At 37.7% G+C, this 19,789-nt stretch overlaps 1 protein-coding gene across 1 annotated transcript in view; it reads right to left on the reverse strand.

The window, feature by feature from the left end:
- The window catches only part of Cntnap3c (contactin associated protein like 3C), a 142,513-nt gene that overhangs the window by 68,387 nt on the left and 54,337 nt on the right, over window positions 1-19,789 (reverse strand). The window contains exon 3 of the mRNA XM_027409612.2: window positions 10,242-10,389. Coding sequence (XP_027265413.1) covers window positions 10,242-10,389 — 148 coding nt within the window. The remainder of the gene's footprint in view (window positions 1-10,241; window positions 10,390-19,789) is intronic.

The raw sequence follows: 19,789 nt of genomic DNA on the forward strand, positions 1-19,789 counted from the left end.
AGAACTATAATTCTGACATTTCTTTTGGACAGTGTCTTATAATTTAACTATGAATGTCAAAATATTCCAGTTCATCAAAAACAAGTGTTTTTTAAAAAATAATAACAAAGAATGTCTGTGAGAATTAGTTGAAAATTGAACAGTGAACAGATAAAGAAATAAATTTTACCCAGAAAAACCTACTATTATTTTTAAAACTAAAAGAGGAGAGAAAGAAATAATTGTCTTTCAAAAAATATATTTGTTTAAGGAATAAAGCTGCACAAAAACCCAAAATAACATATAAAGCTACTTAGAGCTGGATTCAAGCCAACAAGATATTATATGTATTCTACTGATTTCATCAATATATCACTTAGGCAAAAGCAAAGGACACAGTCAAGAAGACAAAACAGCATCCCATAGAATGGGAAAAGATATTCACCAACACCAAATCTGACAGAGAGCTGATCTCCAAAATTTAGAAAGAACTCAAGAAACTAGTCTCTAAAACACCAAATAATTCAATTAAAAAGTGGGATACAGAACTAAATAGAGAATTCTCAATAGAGGAATCTAAAATGGCTGATAGACACTTAAGAAAGTGCTCAACATTCTTAGCGGTCAGGGAAATGCAAATCAAAATAACTCTGAGATACCATCTTACTCCCCTCAGAATGGTTAAAATCAAAACCACAAAGGACAGTTTATTCTGGAGAGGATGTGGAGAAAGGGAAACACTCTTCCACTGTTGGTGGGAGTGCTAACTTGTACAGCCACTTTGGAAATCAGTATGGAGATTCTTCAGGAAAATGGGAATCAGTTTACCACAAGACCCAGCAATTCCACTCTTAGGCTTATACCCAAAAGATGCACATTCATACCACAAGGATATCTGTTCAACCATGTTCATAGCAGCATTATTTGTAATAACCAGAACCTGGAAGCAACCTAGGTGCCCCTCAACTGAAGAATGGATAGAAGAAATGTGGTAGTACTCCATTTACGAAATTATGTACATTGTGTAAATGGAGTACTACTCAGAGGGGGAAAAAAAAACCAAAACAATGGAATCTTGAAATTTGCAGGCAAATGGATTGAACCAGAAGAAACCATCCTGAGCGAGGTATCCCAGTCACAAAAGACAAACATGGTATATATACTCACTCATATATGGATTTTAGACATAGAGCAAGGAGTACCAGCCTACAATCCACACTGCCAGAGAAGTTAGGAAACAAGGAGGACTCTAAGAGAGACATACCTGGTCCCCTGGAGAAGGGAAAGGAACAAGATCTCCTGAGCAAATTGGGAGCATGAGGGAGGGGAAGGGTGCTGGAAGAAAGAGAAGGGGAGAAGAGGAGAGGAGAGGAAGACATGAGGGAGTAGGAAGGTTGAGTTGGAGGGAGAATAGAGGAGAGCAAGATAAGTGGTACCATAATAGAGGGAGCCATTATAGATCTCAAGAGAAATCTGGCACTAGGGAAATGTCCAGAGATCTACAAGGATGACACCAACTGGCACTCTAAGAAATAGTGGAAGGCTACCTTAAATGCCCTTCCCCTAAAATGAGAATGATGACTACCTTAAATGCCATCCTAGAGACTTCATCCAGTAGCTGATGGAAGTAGAAGCAGACATCCACAGCTAAACATTGAACTGAGCTCCTGGAATCCAGTTGCAGAGAGGGAGGAGTGATGAGCAAAGGGATCAAGACCAGGCTGGAGAAACCTGAACAAGGGAGAGCTCATGGACCCCAGACTGATAGCTGGGAAACCAGCATAGAACTGATCCAGATCCCTTGAATGTGGTGTCAGTTAGGAGGCCTAGGCAACCTATGGGGCCTCTGGTAATAAATCAGTATTTATCCCTAGTATACGAATGGACTTTGGGAGCCCATTCCACATAGAGGGATAGTCTCTCAGCTTAGGCACATGGGGGAGGGCCTAGGCCCTGCTCCAAAGGATATGACAGACTATGAAGATTCCCCTATGGAAGGCCTCACCTTCCCTGGGGAGCCGAAAGTGGATAAGATAGGGAGTTAGTGGGGGGCAGGGGAGTAGGGGATTGACATGTAAAACAATCTTGTTTCTAATTTAAATTAAAAAATGGAAAAACACTAATTTCAAAAAAAACAGTAATATATAGTTATCCTTTCATCCAAAATATGCAAAATATATGTGATCAATAATGCCACTCATTTATTCTACGTGAAAATTTAGAAATCAGATTTTTTCTCACATTGGATTAGTATACTTTTGAGAAATTAGTATGTCAAGCACATAATGAATACATCTCACTGTACATGTAACAAGCAATTACTCCTTGTTACATAGCTGATTTTACATGCATGATTAAGAAGCAAAATTCTTGTCAAATTCAAATAGCATCATTTGTAGTTATGAGATGGAAATAAGACAAAGGAAACTCTGAAACAACTAAGCAAAGATTTTTCACATCTTATAACTTCATTATCCCCATTTTCCTTTGTCTTCAAAAGTGCTATTTAGAGTATTTATTTTATTTTTTTAAGTTTACTAACAAAATTGTCATTCCTGAAAATGCCTTGCCTGAGTCATTTCAACTTGTTGCTTTGTATAATTTGTCTTATTCTCAGCTTGACTGCTACTCCTTAACAGTGTAATATTTTCTAAGACATGATAAGGATATTTTTAAATATTATTCTTTAGGTAAAATAAAATAGAAAAAAACAAACCCAAGAAACTTTATCAGGATAAGAGTCTTGGAGCAGTGACCTTGAAACTTGTTCTTTTGGTAATAACTGGGTTTCTGATAGTTACTGCAAACACTTATATCTCAAAATTTAATCATGTGTTCTTAGTTCATTATGTGTATGCTAATAAAAATGAATTAACAAAAACCTCAAACTTAACAGAAAATATGGGCAACACTAGTCTGTGCAGTAAGCACATGATACAATGAAGCTGGACAAAAAGAACCATGCTCAGGATAGAGAAAATGGCGCCCCCAGCGTAGGGCAAGAATTTAATTTTCACATCTTCTCGAAAACGTAATCATCCCACCCAATGAGCAAGCTTTGAAGTCTAAGGATAAGAAGAAATTTAGGAGTGAATCTGCTCCTCACTTAGCTTTAGAGTCATATTTTTAGAAGTTCAAAACCCTTGTAAATGCAAAGGAAAGTGTTTATAGCCATAATCAATTACAAACAGATATAAATAATCCACCACAGTATATGTTTGTATTAAAGCACTAAAATAATACTATTCAATAATACATTTCTTACAGTATTTTCCCAGAAACATTTAGGAAATAATTCTTCGTATGAAAACAATTATAAATTCAGAAATGGAGAAAACTACTGGAAAATGAAAGTTACTTATGGTTTCACTATGAATTCAAAGTTCCAAAAAACTTCAGAATATAGGACCTGGCACCACAAATGAATGGAGAAAAAGCAGCTCTTTAGGGTATGGTATGGTCTTATTTTACATGAACTTAGTCTACATCTACTATCATGATTAATCGAGGTCTTAACTTTGATTACTGAACCTATACTATTACTTAACAGCATGACTCTCCTTACATTTAGTGCATCAGTATAAAGATCAAGGATTTTGAGAAGATGATAACACATCAGCCTGAAGAGATGGCTCAGTGTGGTAAACGTAAGGACCATGCAAGCATAAATACCTGACTTTGTATCCCCGATTCTATTCAAAAAGCTAAGTGTGGCATCACATGCCTGCAATCCTAGCACTAGAGAGGCAGGCAAGAGAATCCCTGAGGCTTGTTGGCTAGAAAGTCTAGCTGAATCAGTGAGTTCCTGACTCAGCAAAAAACACTGACGTAAAAAAAAATAAGGTAGAGAAGGGATTGAGGAAGACCTGAAAACGTTGATGTTAGTCTGGTCTCTACATGCTACACACACGTATATGTACACTCTCTGTCTCTGTTTCTCTCTCTCTTCACAGACAAAACAATGATAAAAAATTATTTTGAGCTCTGTAAGAGATCATCAGTTTTCACATGTAATTGTTGCACCTGACTAACCTGACTAACCTGATTAATGAAGCTGGGATTCATAATTATCTGCATTTACATGGCTCTTTCCTTGCTGGCCATTGTTAGTATTCAGGCATCTGTACTGGGCTGTCCTTGGGGTTCTGACAGGACAATCCCTTAGCTGTAGCCACTAAGAGCACCAGCTGTGCACATTCACTATGTCCCCTTATAAAGGGCCCTGACTACCTCCCACCCCTCTTTTTCTTTCTTTCCCTCTGTTAACCCCTCTCTCCTCTCTCCTGCTGCTCCTGTCTCCCACTTTCCTTTTTCCTTTTTATGATCCCTTTCCCAATAAAAAACACCTCTACCTGAACCCTGGCACATAGCATCTTACTCTGTGTGCTGCTTTTCTTAAATCACAATAGCCATAATCTATCCAGGTTTTCTTCAGTCAATCCTTGTTGACCTAGCTCGTATTATTCAGAAATATGTCTATCTCATTTTTTCATGTTAGAGGACAGAGAGTTTGAAGATTATTGGTGCAATTATTATACTACTGCACTTCTCTCAAAGAATATCAGAAAAGAGCTAGTGGCAGATACGTTTGAAGGTCCTCAAATATTAATTCCTCTAAAAATAAAGAACAGATAGCAATCATATGTTTAGAAAGAACTGTGTCAGAAGTAATCATCCTCAAGTCCTGTTCTGTCTTCACTCAAGCAGCAATGAGTTAAAACATTTTAAAAAGCAGGAGCAAGCAAGAGTCAATGAGCTGTGTATTTTAGAAAAGACAGGAGAATAACAATTCTCCTTTGGGCATCGACTCTAAGTATTCACAGGCCAGGGAGGAGAGTTGCTTAATGGAGGGTGAGCCAGGGCAGAACTCCTCAAATCTGAATTGAGAAGAGGGATTCAGAAGTGTGGCCAGAGTATAAGTGCCATTGAAAACTTGTGGACATAGTGGGAAGCTGAGTGAGATAGTAACAAGATAAAAGGCTGAGAACATATGTATGGATAAATGCTGAATTTTGCAGGATGTCATGACTGAAGTACAAAAAGGTACCTGGAAACTAGAATGCAGAGGTTTAGAAGGGTCTCCTAGGTATGCCCACCTTTTGTTGTGCAAGTAGGAGCCACATTTCTGGTTGCTACCCCAAGCTAACCCCAATCTGAAAATGGAAGTCCAGAAAATGATTCTGCTAAGCCAAGAATCTATAAAAACACAAGGCATAAAGAGAGCAAAAATGTTGGTGAACATACTAATATTAATGGAATGTAAGAAAGTAGGTAAAATAAAACTGCAAGAAAACATTGCCACTGAACAATAATCATCAAAGTTCTCCAGCAAAAACAGGAGAGTGGAAATACTAATTAATATATACAAAAAATCATTCTTATTAACACAAACCATAAGGTTTATACTGTTAAAATATGTAAAATCAATGTATTTGAACAATAACTATAAGAAAATAAAGGACAATTTAGAGGCACTTTCTACAGAAGGTACTTTGAGTTGGCTGATACTTGTAAATATTACTCATTAGTGGTATTAGATGATCTATCTGCATTTTTAGATTTTTGGCAGTAGTTACACATACCCTAAACTTGTGTTTGCAAAAGCTACTAGTGCCTATAAATTCTGTAACAGATTCACACAGTCCACTGGCCTTCTTAGGTTCAGGCATACAGCTTTGATCCCTCTAGTATCGACCTTGAGCCCAAGGAATGGGAGAAATAGCTTCTTATAAAAGAAAAGCCCCATCAAAGAACATGGTGTGCTTTGAAGTCAATAACCCTGAAGTTGTTTCAGAGTAATAGGAAGACAAACTAATTTTATAGCATCAAAGAGAAATTCTAAATACCAGACATCATAGCTACTGCAACAGCGGGCATAGTTAAAGATTCAAGACAAGGCCATTAAGAAAGAAAATGACCAATGAGAGAAAGAAAACAGTTGATGGTAAAACAGACCATTATATTTACTACCCCATACAAATATTAATAGTAGAAACAGGCATAATCAGGAATTTAATGAGATTGTATAGGGGCTAGTAATAAAGTAGACATAAAATTCTTTATGGATGGGAGTTTATTAATATGCCTCAGAAAATTAATATTTTACAAAATGGAAGCAATGATTATCAGAGAATGGGGAGTAATCATGTATTAATAGTGTGACGAGGAAGTACAAGCCGGTACATCCTAAAAAGCCTATGATATTTCCATTTAGTCTAATGTTTGTTGGTTCTTCTGTAATTCTATGTTTTCATATTCATCCTTTTTAGCCTTTAAATCTATTTTACATTTACTTTTATTCATTTATTTTCAAGATAGGGTCCCATGTAGCCCGTTTTGACTTCAAGCTCACTATGTAGCTGAGAATGATGTTGAACTTCTGATCTTCCTGCCTCCACCTCCCAAATGATGGGATTATATGCATGTGACACCGTGTCTAGCTTATCTTACTAGAGATAGAACACAGAGGCTCATGTATATTAGACAAGCACTCTAACAGACTAGGGGGAGAGGAGGGAGGATTAACTATGGTCAGGATGTACAAATAAATAAATAATTTGATCTCTAAACTACATAAAGAACTCAAGAAGCTTGTCACAAAAAAACCAAATAATCCAATTAAAAAGTAGGGTACAGATCTAAATAGAGAATTCTCAATAGAGAAATCTCAAATGATCAAAAGGCACTTAAGAAATTGCTCAACATCCTTAGCCATCAGGGAAATGCAAATCAAAACAACTCTGAGATACCATCTTACACCTGTCAGAATGACTAAAGTAAAAATCACCAATGGCAGTTTATGCTGGAGAGGATGTGGTGGGGGAAGGGGAGGGCAGGAGGGAGAGGTAACTGGGATTGGCATATAAAATAAGATTGTTTATAATTTAAATAAAAATTAATTTTAAAACCACCAAAAATGAATTAAAGCATTTAGAAAGATTACTTACATTGGGTAAGAAATTGGTGGGAGTTATTTGCAAATCAATGCCCCCTTGAACAAAGGAAGCTTGGATATTTCACTGGGGAATTCTGTACATATACATATAGGAAAGTACTTTAAGCGTAGGCACAATCCTGAGCATGCTCAATTTACAGTCATATTTTAAGAAGAAAAGACGGCACTTACAATCCTAAGCATGCTTAGCTCGAGGTTATGTAACAAACACCTAAAAGTTAAGATGGTGTACAAGAAAATTTGTGGATATGCTTGCTCAATTTGCATTGTAAAAAAGACAAAGAGAGAGATGGAGAATGACTCATAACAAAAAAATGATGAACAGAAAACCTTCGGGCTTGTTCAAATATGTCATAAGATAGTATACGGGAATACTTCTGGGTGTGCTTAGCTGGATCATATAATGGCAGATGAGGATATCTCTTAATACGCTGAACTTTTGCCGAAAAGGATAGTGGACAGTAATGCCTATGGGTAGGCTCAGACTTTTTCCCCAAAACCATACCATTTTCAAACACGTTAAGATGCCCAAGCATCTCACTAATGTCATCTGGTGGTAGAAAACCAACTCTGTGCAGTTATATTCATAAAGTTATTAATGTCCATGTGAATATTTTAGATTTTGTTTCATCTTAACATTTGAAGACATGCTGATGATGTGAAGAAATAGTATAATTGCATTTGGGATCATCAGATGACAACTGAACAATCAGATGTTTCAGTTTCACTGATTGATTTTTATGTTTGTGTTGTATTCATGTCTGTGATATTCTTTTTATTTTGATTGCAGTTAATAAAGATAAAAGAAGCTGGCACAGAAATGTAGATTCCCATTAAGTGAAGATCAAAGGAAGATACCGTGTGTTGTGGAGGTAAAGGCTTCACAGTGACACTGACAGAGAAAAGTAGAGTTCTGTGATGTGATGTTATAAGTGCTGTATGCAAGAAATTAGTCTCCAAACACCAGTGTTGAACACTATCCATGGAAGCTTCAGAAAGTCAGTGTCATTTGTTATTAGTTAGAATTTAATTGGCCTCGTCAAATGCCTACAAAGTTACGAGTACTTCATTTAACTCTGTAAATCTAAAGAAAAATTTTGGGTTAAATCTACCTCTAAATTCAGTGGTGTCTCTGTGTGTGTGTGTGTGTGTGTGTGTGTGTGTGTGCGCGTGCACGCACATGTTGTATATATGTGTTCATGTGGGGGTGTGTGGCTCCTTGCATACTGGTCAAGGCCAGGTGTCTTCCTTTATTGTCCATCCCTTCATTTATTGAGATAGATTCTCATGCCTGAACCTGTAGGTAATCTGTTATCTGGATTGTCTGGTCAGTGTGCTGTAGAGACCCATCTGTGTCTGTTCCCTGTCTCTAGGACAAGGTTCAAAGACATGCATTCCCACACCTGGCTTTTTTTGTTATTTTTTTTTATTTGAATTAGAAACAAGATTGTTTTACATGACAATCCCAGTTCCCTTGTCCCTCTTGTCCTCCCCCCACACCACCCCCAACTAAAAGCCTACCTGTCACATATCCTTTCTGCTTCCCCTGAATGGTGACGCCTTCCATAGGGTGTCATCAAAGTATATCGTATCCTTCGGATAGGACCTAGGCCCACCCCCGTGTGTCTTGGCTCAGGGAGTATTCCTTTATGTGGAAGGGGCACCCAAAGTCCACATCTGTGCTAGGGATAAGTACTGAACAACTACAGGAGGTCCTGTAGATTTCCGAGGTTTCCTCACTGAAACCCATGTTCCTGGGGTCTGGATCAGCCCCATGCTGGTATCCCAGCTATCAGTCTGGGGAGCAAGAGTTCCCTGATGTTCAGGTCGGCTGTTTCTGTGGGTTTCACAGCCTGGTCTGGACTCCTTTGCTCTTCACTCATCCTTCTCTGCATCTGGATTCCAGTTCAGTTCAGTGACTAGCTGTGGGTGTCTGCTTCTATTTCCACCAGCTGCTGGACGAGGGCTATTGGTTGGCATATAAGTCAGTCATCAATCTCATTATCAGGGGAGAGCTTTTAAGGTAGCTTCTCCTCTGTTGCTTGAATTGTTAGCTGGTGTCTTCTTTGTAGATCTCCAGACATTTCCCTAGTACCTGATTTCTCTGTAAACCAAAAATGTCTCCCTCTATTATGACATCTCCATTCTTGCTATCTTCTTTTCTTCCCCTGACTCAACCTTTCTTCTCCCTCATGTCCTCTGCATCCCTCCTCTTCTCCCCTTCTCATTCTCCTAGCTACCTCCCCCCTCTTCCCCTGCTCCCAATTTGCTCAGCAGATCTTGACCCTTTCCCCTTCTCCAGGGGACCATGTATGTCTCTCTTAGGGTCCACCCTATTTACCAGCTTCTCTGGCAGTGTGGATTGTAGGCTGGTAATCCTTTACTCTATGTCTAAAATCCACATGTGAGTAAGTACATACCATGTTTGTCTTTTTGTGATTGGGTTACCTTGCTCAGAATGGTTTCTTCAAGTTCCATCCATTTTCCTGCAAATTTCAAGATTCCATTGTTTTTTTTCTGCTGAGTAGTACTCCATTGTGTAAATGTACCACATTTTCTGTATCCATTCTTCAGTTGAGGAGCATCTAGGCTGCTTCCAGTTTCTGGCTATTACAAATAGTGCTGCTATGAACATCGTTGAACATATGTCCTTGTTGTAGGAATGTGCTCCTTTTGGGTATATGCCTAAGAGTGGAATTGCTGGATCTTGTGGTAGACTGATTCCCATTTTCTTGAGGAATCGCCACACTGATTTCCAAAGTGGCTGTACAAGCTGGCACTCCCACCAGCAGTGGAGAAGTGTTCCCCTTTCTCCATATCCTCTCCAGCATAAACTGTCATTGGTGTTTTTTGATTTTGGCCATTCTGACAAGAGTAAGATGTATCTCAGAGTTATTTTGATTTGCATTTCCCTGATGGCTAAGGATGTTGAACACTTTCTTATGTGTCTTTCAGCCATTTTAGATTCCTCTATTGAGAATTGTATATTTAGTTCCTAACCCCACTTTTTAATTGGGTTGTTTCACACCTGGCTTTTTATATGATACTTTGACTCTGAACTGAAGCCCCCATTCTTGTATTTCAAACACTGCCCATTGAGCTGTCTCCTCAGCCTCTCTAAATTCAACTATAAAAAAATAAGTAAAAACTATGATGTCATAAGTAGTCAATAATAGAACTCTTCTCATAAAACCTAGTTGTAATCATACAACTATTAAAAAAGGCTAAAGTAAGTAATTTTTAACTGACACATTTTACAGCATTTCATGCAGATGCTAATTTCATACGAGGAATAAATATCACTTACTATAAGAACACCCATATATTTCTATCCGCATCCCAATCCTGCCCTTGGGATTCCAGGCTAAAGGGAGAAAGCGCAAGAACCTGGTATGGATGGAAGGCTGGAGTCTGTATTGCACCACACTGTCTGCATTTGTGTTTCCTAGAAATCCCTGGAAGAAAACAAAGGAAGTGTCAATGTACCTGAAAGATATCAGCTTCATGTTGCCACTGCTCATGTCAGTGGTGGCATGTGTTAATTCTGTCTGTATACAAAGTCTGTCTTCTTTCAAATAACTCTGCAGATGTTTAACAATATGGCAACCTTGCCTTGGTCAGTCAATTAGCTACTATTGTCTAAATATTCTTTTTGCACAAGATATTCTGAATATCAGCACAATTAAAATGTTTATAAACATGATGACCACCATCAGGCTTGCTCTTCCAAAGCTTTTGCTTTACATATCCCTCCCCCACCATCTCCAAACAGTAAAGCACTGTAGTAATTATTTCTTATAAAACTACATCATTGGAGTAAATAAAGCACTGTAGTAATTAATTCCCAAGGATCTACACCAAGAATGCTAGAATCTGGCATTAGAGAGCTAAGGTACCTAAGACATTATTCTAGTCCCACTTCCTATGTTACAGATGAGATGCTACTGTCTAGGGGAGGAAAAATATTGTATGGAGAAAGGATAGGTGCCATATATTTCAGATAGGATTGGACAACATCCAGGGTTTTATTATAATCATAACATCCATTGCATACTATCATCCTGAATCCACTTCACCCAAAACACAAGTCAAGTTCAGGATTCATATATTGTTGACAAGGTCACTGAAGCTTCCTATGGAGCAGTGTCCAGTGAGCTTCTGCAAGAATCACAACACCATTATCTCTATCCAGGTCAGCCAGGAGTGCCTTTGCCCATTCTTGCTGTCTGAGTACTGTGAAAGACCAGAGTGAAAAGAAAGAAAAATATTTATAAATATTTTCTCCCCCCATATTCAGGTGTGTGAGTGTGTGCATGTGCGTGTGCGTGTGCGTGTGTGTGTGTGTGTGTGTGTGTGTGTGTGTGTGTGTGTGTGTGTGTAAAGCTATGGGGTTTGGATCTGGTTAGTATATACTATCGTATATATGTGGAAACATCATACTGAATCCATTAATATGTACAATTAATACATGGTAATACAGAAAAAATAATAATGTGGGAACAAATAAAAGCCTGGTCCTCCTTAACACTTAAATTTATTTCAGACCACAATGACTAGTATAAGTGAGGAAAAATTTCTGCTCATAAGCATCTTCAGGAAGGAAAAGACAGGAAAATCAACACTAAATGTTTACTCCATTCCTTACAAGATTTTCTGTTGTGTATTTTCCCAAAATACCATTTACCTGAGCTTTCTTGGAATATATGAATTACACATGGAAAAAAAGGTCATGTGTAGGTAGAGATAATGGGTTCATTATGGAACAGGTTTCCAATGAGTGGAGACTTAAATTAGAATTTTAAAAGTTATACATACTAAGGCTATATTAGAAAAGCAAAGACTTTTATTTAGGGAGTAAAAGGTCTAGTTTCTGGTGCTCTCTTTACTAAAATGACTTTTTGCCTGGTTCTTGCAGTTAAAATAACTTAACATAAAGATGTACAATGGAACACTTACTTCAATCAATAATTAAAAATGTGATCTAAAAGTTTTCGTGTTTCAGAACATTATGTCAGACTCACAAACAAGCCAGAAGTCAATGGAGATCAATTTGCTTGGTCCCAGACCACAGATGAGCTTCCCTCTGTATAAATATATGGGTCTAAAAATAGAAAATGACTTAGAAAGTGTGGTCAATATCCATCCCAGTGTCTATGTTAGACTTAGTAATACGTCCTTTATGGCTAATTAATACCAGTGTAGAGGGACTACATTCTTGTTCAACTAAATGGTACTAAATGTAATCTTCACCTATGTCAACATCAGCATTTAAGAGTGAACAAGTGCGGTATTAGATTTCAGGTGGAATACTTCATATTTCAAGGAAAAGTTAGGAACACATCCACCCAAGAAGGAGAGAACCAACTCTTGAGGGGTTGCCTTCTAATCTCCACAAAAGGAGCATGACACACTTGCACCTACATTCACTGTCCCCAACAACAACCACAATTATAAATTGATAAATAAATAAATGAATAAATAAAAACAAATACAACCAACCCAGACCATTCAACTAGGACTCCCTGAGTAAAAGACATTGCACTCCAGCAGCATGTGTGGTTTTTTTCTGTTGTTCTCTACTGCAAAAGGTGCTTCTCAATCCATAAACATCACTTAGTAAACTCTAACTGTAAAGCTTGGAATGAGTATCAATAGGAATATTTATAAATATGCCTAACCCTGCCTGTGCAGGAAAGTGGCTGCTGTGGTATAGGCAGAGGCTGGTAATGTCCAGTATTGTATTTTGAATAGTAAATGTCTCCTGCAGACCCGTGTTTGAACACTATGTCTCCAGCTGGTGGTACTGTTCAGAAAGGTTATTGGACCTTTAGGAGGTAAATACTTGCTGGAGGAAGTGGTCACTAGAGGTTTTATGTCTTACTTCCTGTTTCCTATACTTTTTGAATGTGGATGGAATATTACCATTTGGCTTCCTCCTCCTGCTCCCATACTTTCCCCATATGTTGCCATGGCTCTTCTTGCTCCACCTATATCTCTCTAACTACTCATAATGGAATGAACCCCTGGAGACACAAGATAGGATAAATCTTTCCTTCCTTAAACATTTCCAAGTATTTGGTCAAAAGTGACTAATCCATCTGGTTACTACTGTTGGTTCATCCATGGGGTGGGAGCTTACACTTACATCCAGCTAATCCAAGGGCATCAGCTGTTGTAGGCATTTTGTCTCCAACATTAGAATTCAAGCAACTAAAATAAATTTTGTCAGTAGCAAATCAGTTTTTAAAATTTTTGGTACATTCAGCATACACATAAAATTTTTCCAAGGAAGCATACAGAGACACCTCCCCCCCCTCAGATTTTTAAAATTTAAATTCGAAACAAGCTTGTTTTACATGTCACTCCAGATTCCTTCTTCCTCCCCTCCTCCCTTACTCCCCTCCTCTCCTGCCTCCACAACCCCCTATCCCATCCCCTTTCTGCACCCCAGGGAGGGTGATGCCTTCCATGGGGGAATCTTCAAAGTCAAGACAGAGGATTTTTTAACATTTTTATATAGAAAAATATTTTTCTTTCCTTTATGTTAAAACACAAACAGGAAAATATACTTCTGATTGATATGATTATAGCATCATATAGCAAAGGGATTTATTTACTTATTTTTAATAGAACTAAAATACATTGATTAGTATTTGGAATGATTGGCTTTGTCAAATTGACACAATTTATAAACACCTGGGAAGGGGGTCTCAGTGGATAACTGTCTAGATTAGGTTGGCCTGTGGGCATGTCTGTAAGGGAGTGTCTACATCAGGTGGGCCTATGGGTATGTTTGTAAGTGATTGTCTAGATCAGGTTGGTCTGTGGTCATGCCTGTAAGTGACTGTGTACATCAAGTTGGGCCGTGGGCATGCCTGTGACTGTTACATCAGGTTGGCCTGTGGGCATTTCTGTAAGTGATTGTCTAGATCAGGTTGGCCTGTTGGTGTGCCTGTGAGAGATGGAAATATCCACCTTGAATGCAGGCAGTACTTTTTTATGGGTTGGGTTCTGGACTGAATAAAAAGGAGAGAGTAAACTGGGATATGCACACATGCATTAATCAGTGCTCTCTGGTCTTGACTGTGGATGTAATGTGACTGGCTGTTTAAAGTTTTTTCAGCTTTAACTTCCCCACAGTGATGGCTTGTAACCCGGAATTGTGAGCCAATAGACCATTTCTCCCTTAAGTTGCTTTTGTCAGGGCATTAAAAAAAAAAAAAAAAACAAAATAAATCACAAGAGAAAACATGACTAAGACCATATTTAATGAACTTTAGACAGATATAAACTAATATGAATAAAGAATATAAGCTATTGCTTAAAATTCAGAGATTTGAAAACAAAATCAGACATTTACTGTATATGATTAAAATACATTCAAGGAGATAAGATGTCATTCAATGTATAGAGCTTTCCCAGCATGAACACAATCTAAATTTGATCCCAGTATTACAAGATAAATAGAATATGTATACACATATATTTAAATGCTTGAATGTATCTATGTATAAGTAATAAAGTTTTTTTATTTTATATAATCATTAATTCAATTGAGTTTTGAAGGCCTACAATTCAGGTTAATTGGATGTCATTTTCATTTAATTCTAAATAACCAAAAAAACTTGGTTGGAGGTCTCATCATTTCCAATTTTAGTTTATACTACAAAGAAATAGTAATTCAAAAAGCATGGTATTGCCATAAAAACAGAAAAATTGATCAATGGAATTAAATTAAAGAACTTGATATAAATCCATATATCTATAGACAGATAATTTTTCACTAGGAAGCTAGAGGCTGCTGCCTGAGCCTGAGGTGAGTCTGGGTGATGCTCTGCCCCCAACCTCCTCCATGACTCCATGATCACTTCCTCTTGAGCTTCCCCCTGGACAAGAGTGGATCTGCCCAGACCAGAAGGCCCACCTTGAGTCGGGACACACCTCACTCTTGGTTCCCCCATTGCTCTCTGCCCTCTGCCTGCCACCTGAGAGAGGGAGAGACCCCGCCTGCACCCACTGGAAGAAGGGATTGGAAGACAACAGAATAAGAACACACTCAACAACAGAAAGACCAATATGACACCACTAGAATCTAGGGACTCCACACCAGCAAGATCTGAAAAGCCAAACGCAGAGGATGAAGAAGAGATAGACCTTAAAAATTATCTTATGAAGATGACAGAGACCATTAAAGAGGAAACAAGAAAATCCCTTAAAGAAATAGAAGAAAAAACAAGCAAAAAACTACATGAAATGGAGGAAAAGACAAACCAAAAAATTCAAGATATAAACAAATCTCTTAAAGAATCTAAAGAAAGCCAAGAAAAAAACAAACAAGTGAAGGAAATAATTCAAACAGTTCATGGTTTGAAAGCAGAATTAGAAACAATAAGGAAAACACAGAATGAGGGGATACTGGAAATAGAAAAGCTGGGTAAACAATCAGGAACCTCTGATGTAAGCATAACCAATAGAATACAAGAGATGGGCTGGGCGTTGATGCCAAATGCCTTTAATCCCAGAACTCAGGAGACAGAGGCAGGCAGATCTCTGTGAGTTCAAGGCCAGCCTGGTCTCCAGAGCAAGTGCCAGGATAGGCTCCAAAGCTATACAGAGAAACCCTGTCTTGAAAAAAAAAAAGAATATAAGAGATGGAAGGGAGAATCTCAGGTGTTGAAGACTCCTTAGAGGATATACAGTCTTCAACCAAAGAAAATCTCAAGTCCAAAAAATCCCTAAGACAAAATATCCTGGAAATATGGGACACCATGAAAAGACCAAACCTAAGAATAATAGGCATAGAAGAAGGTAAAGAAATTCAGCTCAAAGGTACAGAAAACATATTCAACAAAATCATAGAAGAAAACTTCCCCAACCTGAAGAAGGTTATGCCTATGAATGTACAAAAAGCTTACAGAACACCAAATAGAGTGGAGCACAAAAAGAAGTCCCCTCACCACATAATAATCAAAACACCAAACTTACAGGATAAAGAAAAATATTAAGAGCAGCAAAAGATAAAAGGCCAAGTAACATATAAAGGCAGACCTATCCAAATTACACTCCACTTCTCAATGGAAACTTTGAAAGCCAGAAGATCCTGGATAGATGTTCTACAAATGCTAAGGGAGCATGGATGCCAGCCCAGACTACTGTATCCAGCAAAACTTTCAGTCACTCTAGATGGAGAAAACAAGGTATTCCATGAGAAAACCAGATTTACACAATACATATCCACAAATCCAGCCCTACAGAAATTACTGGAAGGAAAACTCCAATGCAACAAAGATAACTATACTTAAAAAGCCATAATCAATAGATAATCCCACTTTGCCAAACACCAAAAAAGGTGGGGAAATCTACACACAATAACACCACCAACAACAAATCCAAAACAATAATCAACAATCAATGGTCATTAATATCCCTCAATGTCAATGGTCTTAACTTGCTTATAAAAAGATACAGGTTAACAGAATGGATATGAAGACAGAATCCATCCTTCTGCTGCATACAAGAAACACATCTCAACTTCAAAGACAGACAGTACCTCAGAGGAAAGGGTTGGGAAAAGATTTTCCAATCAAATGGACCCAAGAAACAAGCTGGTGTAGCAATCCTAATATCTAACAAATTAGACTTCAAACTAAAATCAATCAAAAGAGATGAGAAGGGCATTTCATACTTATCACAGGAAAAGTCCATCAAGATGAAGTCTCAATCCTGAACATCTATACACCAAATACAAAGGCACCCACATTCGTAAAAGAAACATTACTAAAGCTCAAAACCTCACACACTTATAGTAGGAGACTTCAACATTCTGCTTTCACCACTAGATAGGACCAACAAACAGAAACTTAACAAAGAAACAAAAGAACTAACAAATGTTATGACCCAATTGGGTTTAATAGATATCTATAGAACATTCCACCTGACCACAAAAGAATATACCTTCTCAGCAGCACATGGAACCTTCTCTAAAACAGACCACATACTCCGCAACATAGCAAACCTACACAGATACAAAAAAATTGGAATAACCCTGTGTATCTTATCAAACCACCATGCTTTAAAGTTAGAATTCAACAACAACACAAATTGCAGAAACCATACAAACTCATGGAAATTGAATAGTGTGTAATTGCACCACTCCTGGGTCAAGGAGGAAATAAAAAAAAAGAAATTAAAGACTTCCTAGATTTTAATGAGAATGAAGACACAACATACCCAAACCTATGGGACACTTTGAAAGCAGTGCTTTCAAAGAGGAAAGTTCATAGCACTAAGTGGTCACATGAAGAAACTGGAGAATAGTCACACTAAAGAATTAACTGTGCAACTGAAAGCTCTAGAACAAAAGGAAGCAAACTCTACCCAGAGGAGTACACACCAGGAAATAATCAAACTGATGCTGAAATCAATAAAGTAGAAACTAGGAAAACACTACAAAGACTCAAAGAAACAAAGAGTTGGTTCTTTGAGAAAGTCAACAAGATAGACAAACTTTTATCCAAACTAACCAAATGGCAGACAGAGAGAGCACATGCTAATTAACAAAATCAGAAATGAAAAGGGGGATGTGACAACAGACACTGAGGAAATTCAGCGAATGATCAGGTCATATGAAAACCTGTACTCCACAAAATTCGAAAGTCTACAGGAAATGAACAATTTTCTGGGTAGATATCACTTACCAAAATTAAATCAAGAGCAGATAAGTGATTTAAACAGACCTATATTTCCTAATGAAGTAGAAGCAGTCATCAAAAGTTTACCAACCAAAACAAGCCCAGGGCCAGATGGTTTCAGTGCAGAATTCTACCAGAAATTCAATGCAGAACTAATACCAGTACTGCTCAAATTGTTCCACACAATAGCAGCAGAAGGGACATCGCCAAGCTCTTTCTATGAGGCTACAATTACCTTGGTACCCAAGCAAAATAAAGACACAATGAAAACAGAGAATTACAGACCAATATCCCTCATGAACACTGATGCAAAAATATTCAACAAAATACTGCCAAATTGAATCCAAAAACATATCAGAAAAATCACCCAACATGATCAAGTTGGCTTTACCCCAGGAATGCAGGGGTGGTTCAACATACAAAAATTCATCAATGTAATTCACCATATATACAAACTGAAAAAGAAAAACCACATGATCATCTCACTAGATGCTGAAAAAGCCTTTGACAAAATCCAACATCCCTTTATGATAAAGGTCTTGGAGAAATCAGGAATAACAGGAATATAACTAAACATGACAAAAGCAATATACAGCAAACCAACAGCCAACATCAAACTAAATGGAGAGAGACTCAAGGCGATTCCTCTAAAATCAGGAACAAGACAAGGCAGTACACTCTCTCCATATCTCTTCAATATTGTACTTGAAGTTCTTGCTAGAGCAATAAGACAAAGGAGATCAAGGGGATTCAAATTGGAAAGGAAGAAGTCAAACCTTCACTATTTGCAGATGATATGATAGTTTACATAAGTGACCAAAAAAACTCTACCAGGGAACTCCCACAGCTGATAAACACATTCATCAAATTTTAGTTCATCATACAAGATTAACTAAAAAAAAAAAATATCAGTAGCCCTACTATATACAGATGATAAATGCACTGAGAAAGAAGTCAGAGAAATATCACCCTTTACAATAGCAACTAACAACATAAAATATCTTGGGGTAACACTAACCAAAAAATGAGAAAGACCTGTATATTAAGAACTTTGAGTCTTTAAAGGATATTAAAGAATATACCAGAAAATGGAATAATCTCCCCTTCTCTTGGATAGGTAGGATCAGCATAGTAAAAAATGGCAATCTTGCCAAAAGCAATCAACAGATTTAATGCAATCTCCATCAAAATCCCAACACAATTCTTCATAGGCCTTGAAAGAACAATTCTCAACTTCATATGGAAAAACAAACAAACAAACAAACAAACAAACAAAAACAGGATAGCCAAAACAACCCTGTACAATAAAGGAACTTCTGGAGGCATCACCATCCCTGACTTCAAGCTCTATTATAGAGCCATAGTCCTGAAAAAGCTTGGTAATGGCACAAAAATAGACAGGTTGACCAATGGAATTGAATTGAAAACCCTGATATTAACCCACACACCTATGAACCCCTGATTTTTGACAAAGACACTAAAGTTATACAATGGAAAAAAGAAAGCATCTTTAACAAATGGTGTTGGCATAACTGGATTCAGGCATGTAGAAGATTACAGATAGTTCCATATCTATTGTCATGCACAAAACTTAAATCCCAATGGATCAAGGACCTCAACATAAATTCAGCCACAGTGAACCTCCTAGAAGAGAAGGTAGGTGGTACCCTGAACAAATTGGTACAGGAGACCACTTTCTGAACATAAAACCAGTAGCACAAACATTGAGATTGACAGTTAATAAATGGGACTTCCTGAAACTGAGAAGGTTCTGTAAAGCAAAGGACACAGTCAGCAAGACAGAATGCCAGTCCACAGAATGGAAAAAGATATTCACCAACCCCACATCTGACAGAGGGCTGATCACCAAAATATACAATGAACTCAAGAAGTTAGCCACCAAAACACCAAACAATGCAATTAAAAAGTGGAGTACAGAACTAAACAGAGAATTCTCAACAGAGGAATCTAAAATGGCGGAAAGATACTTGAGAAAGCGCTCAACATTCTTAGCCATCAGGGAAATGAAGCTCAAAATCACTCTGAGATACCATCTTACTCCTATCAGAATGGCTAAACTCAATAACACTGATGACAGTCTATGCTGGAGAGGATGTGGAGAAAGAGGAACATTCCTCCATTGCTGGTGGGAATGCAAACTTGT

The sequence above is a fragment of the Cricetulus griseus genome, chromosome 3 (genome assembly GCF_003668045.3).
Source record: "Cricetulus griseus strain 17A/GY chromosome 3, alternate assembly CriGri-PICRH-1.0, whole genome shotgun sequence".
NCBI classification, from domain to species: domain Eukaryota; kingdom Metazoa; phylum Chordata; class Mammalia; order Rodentia; family Cricetidae; genus Cricetulus; species Cricetulus griseus.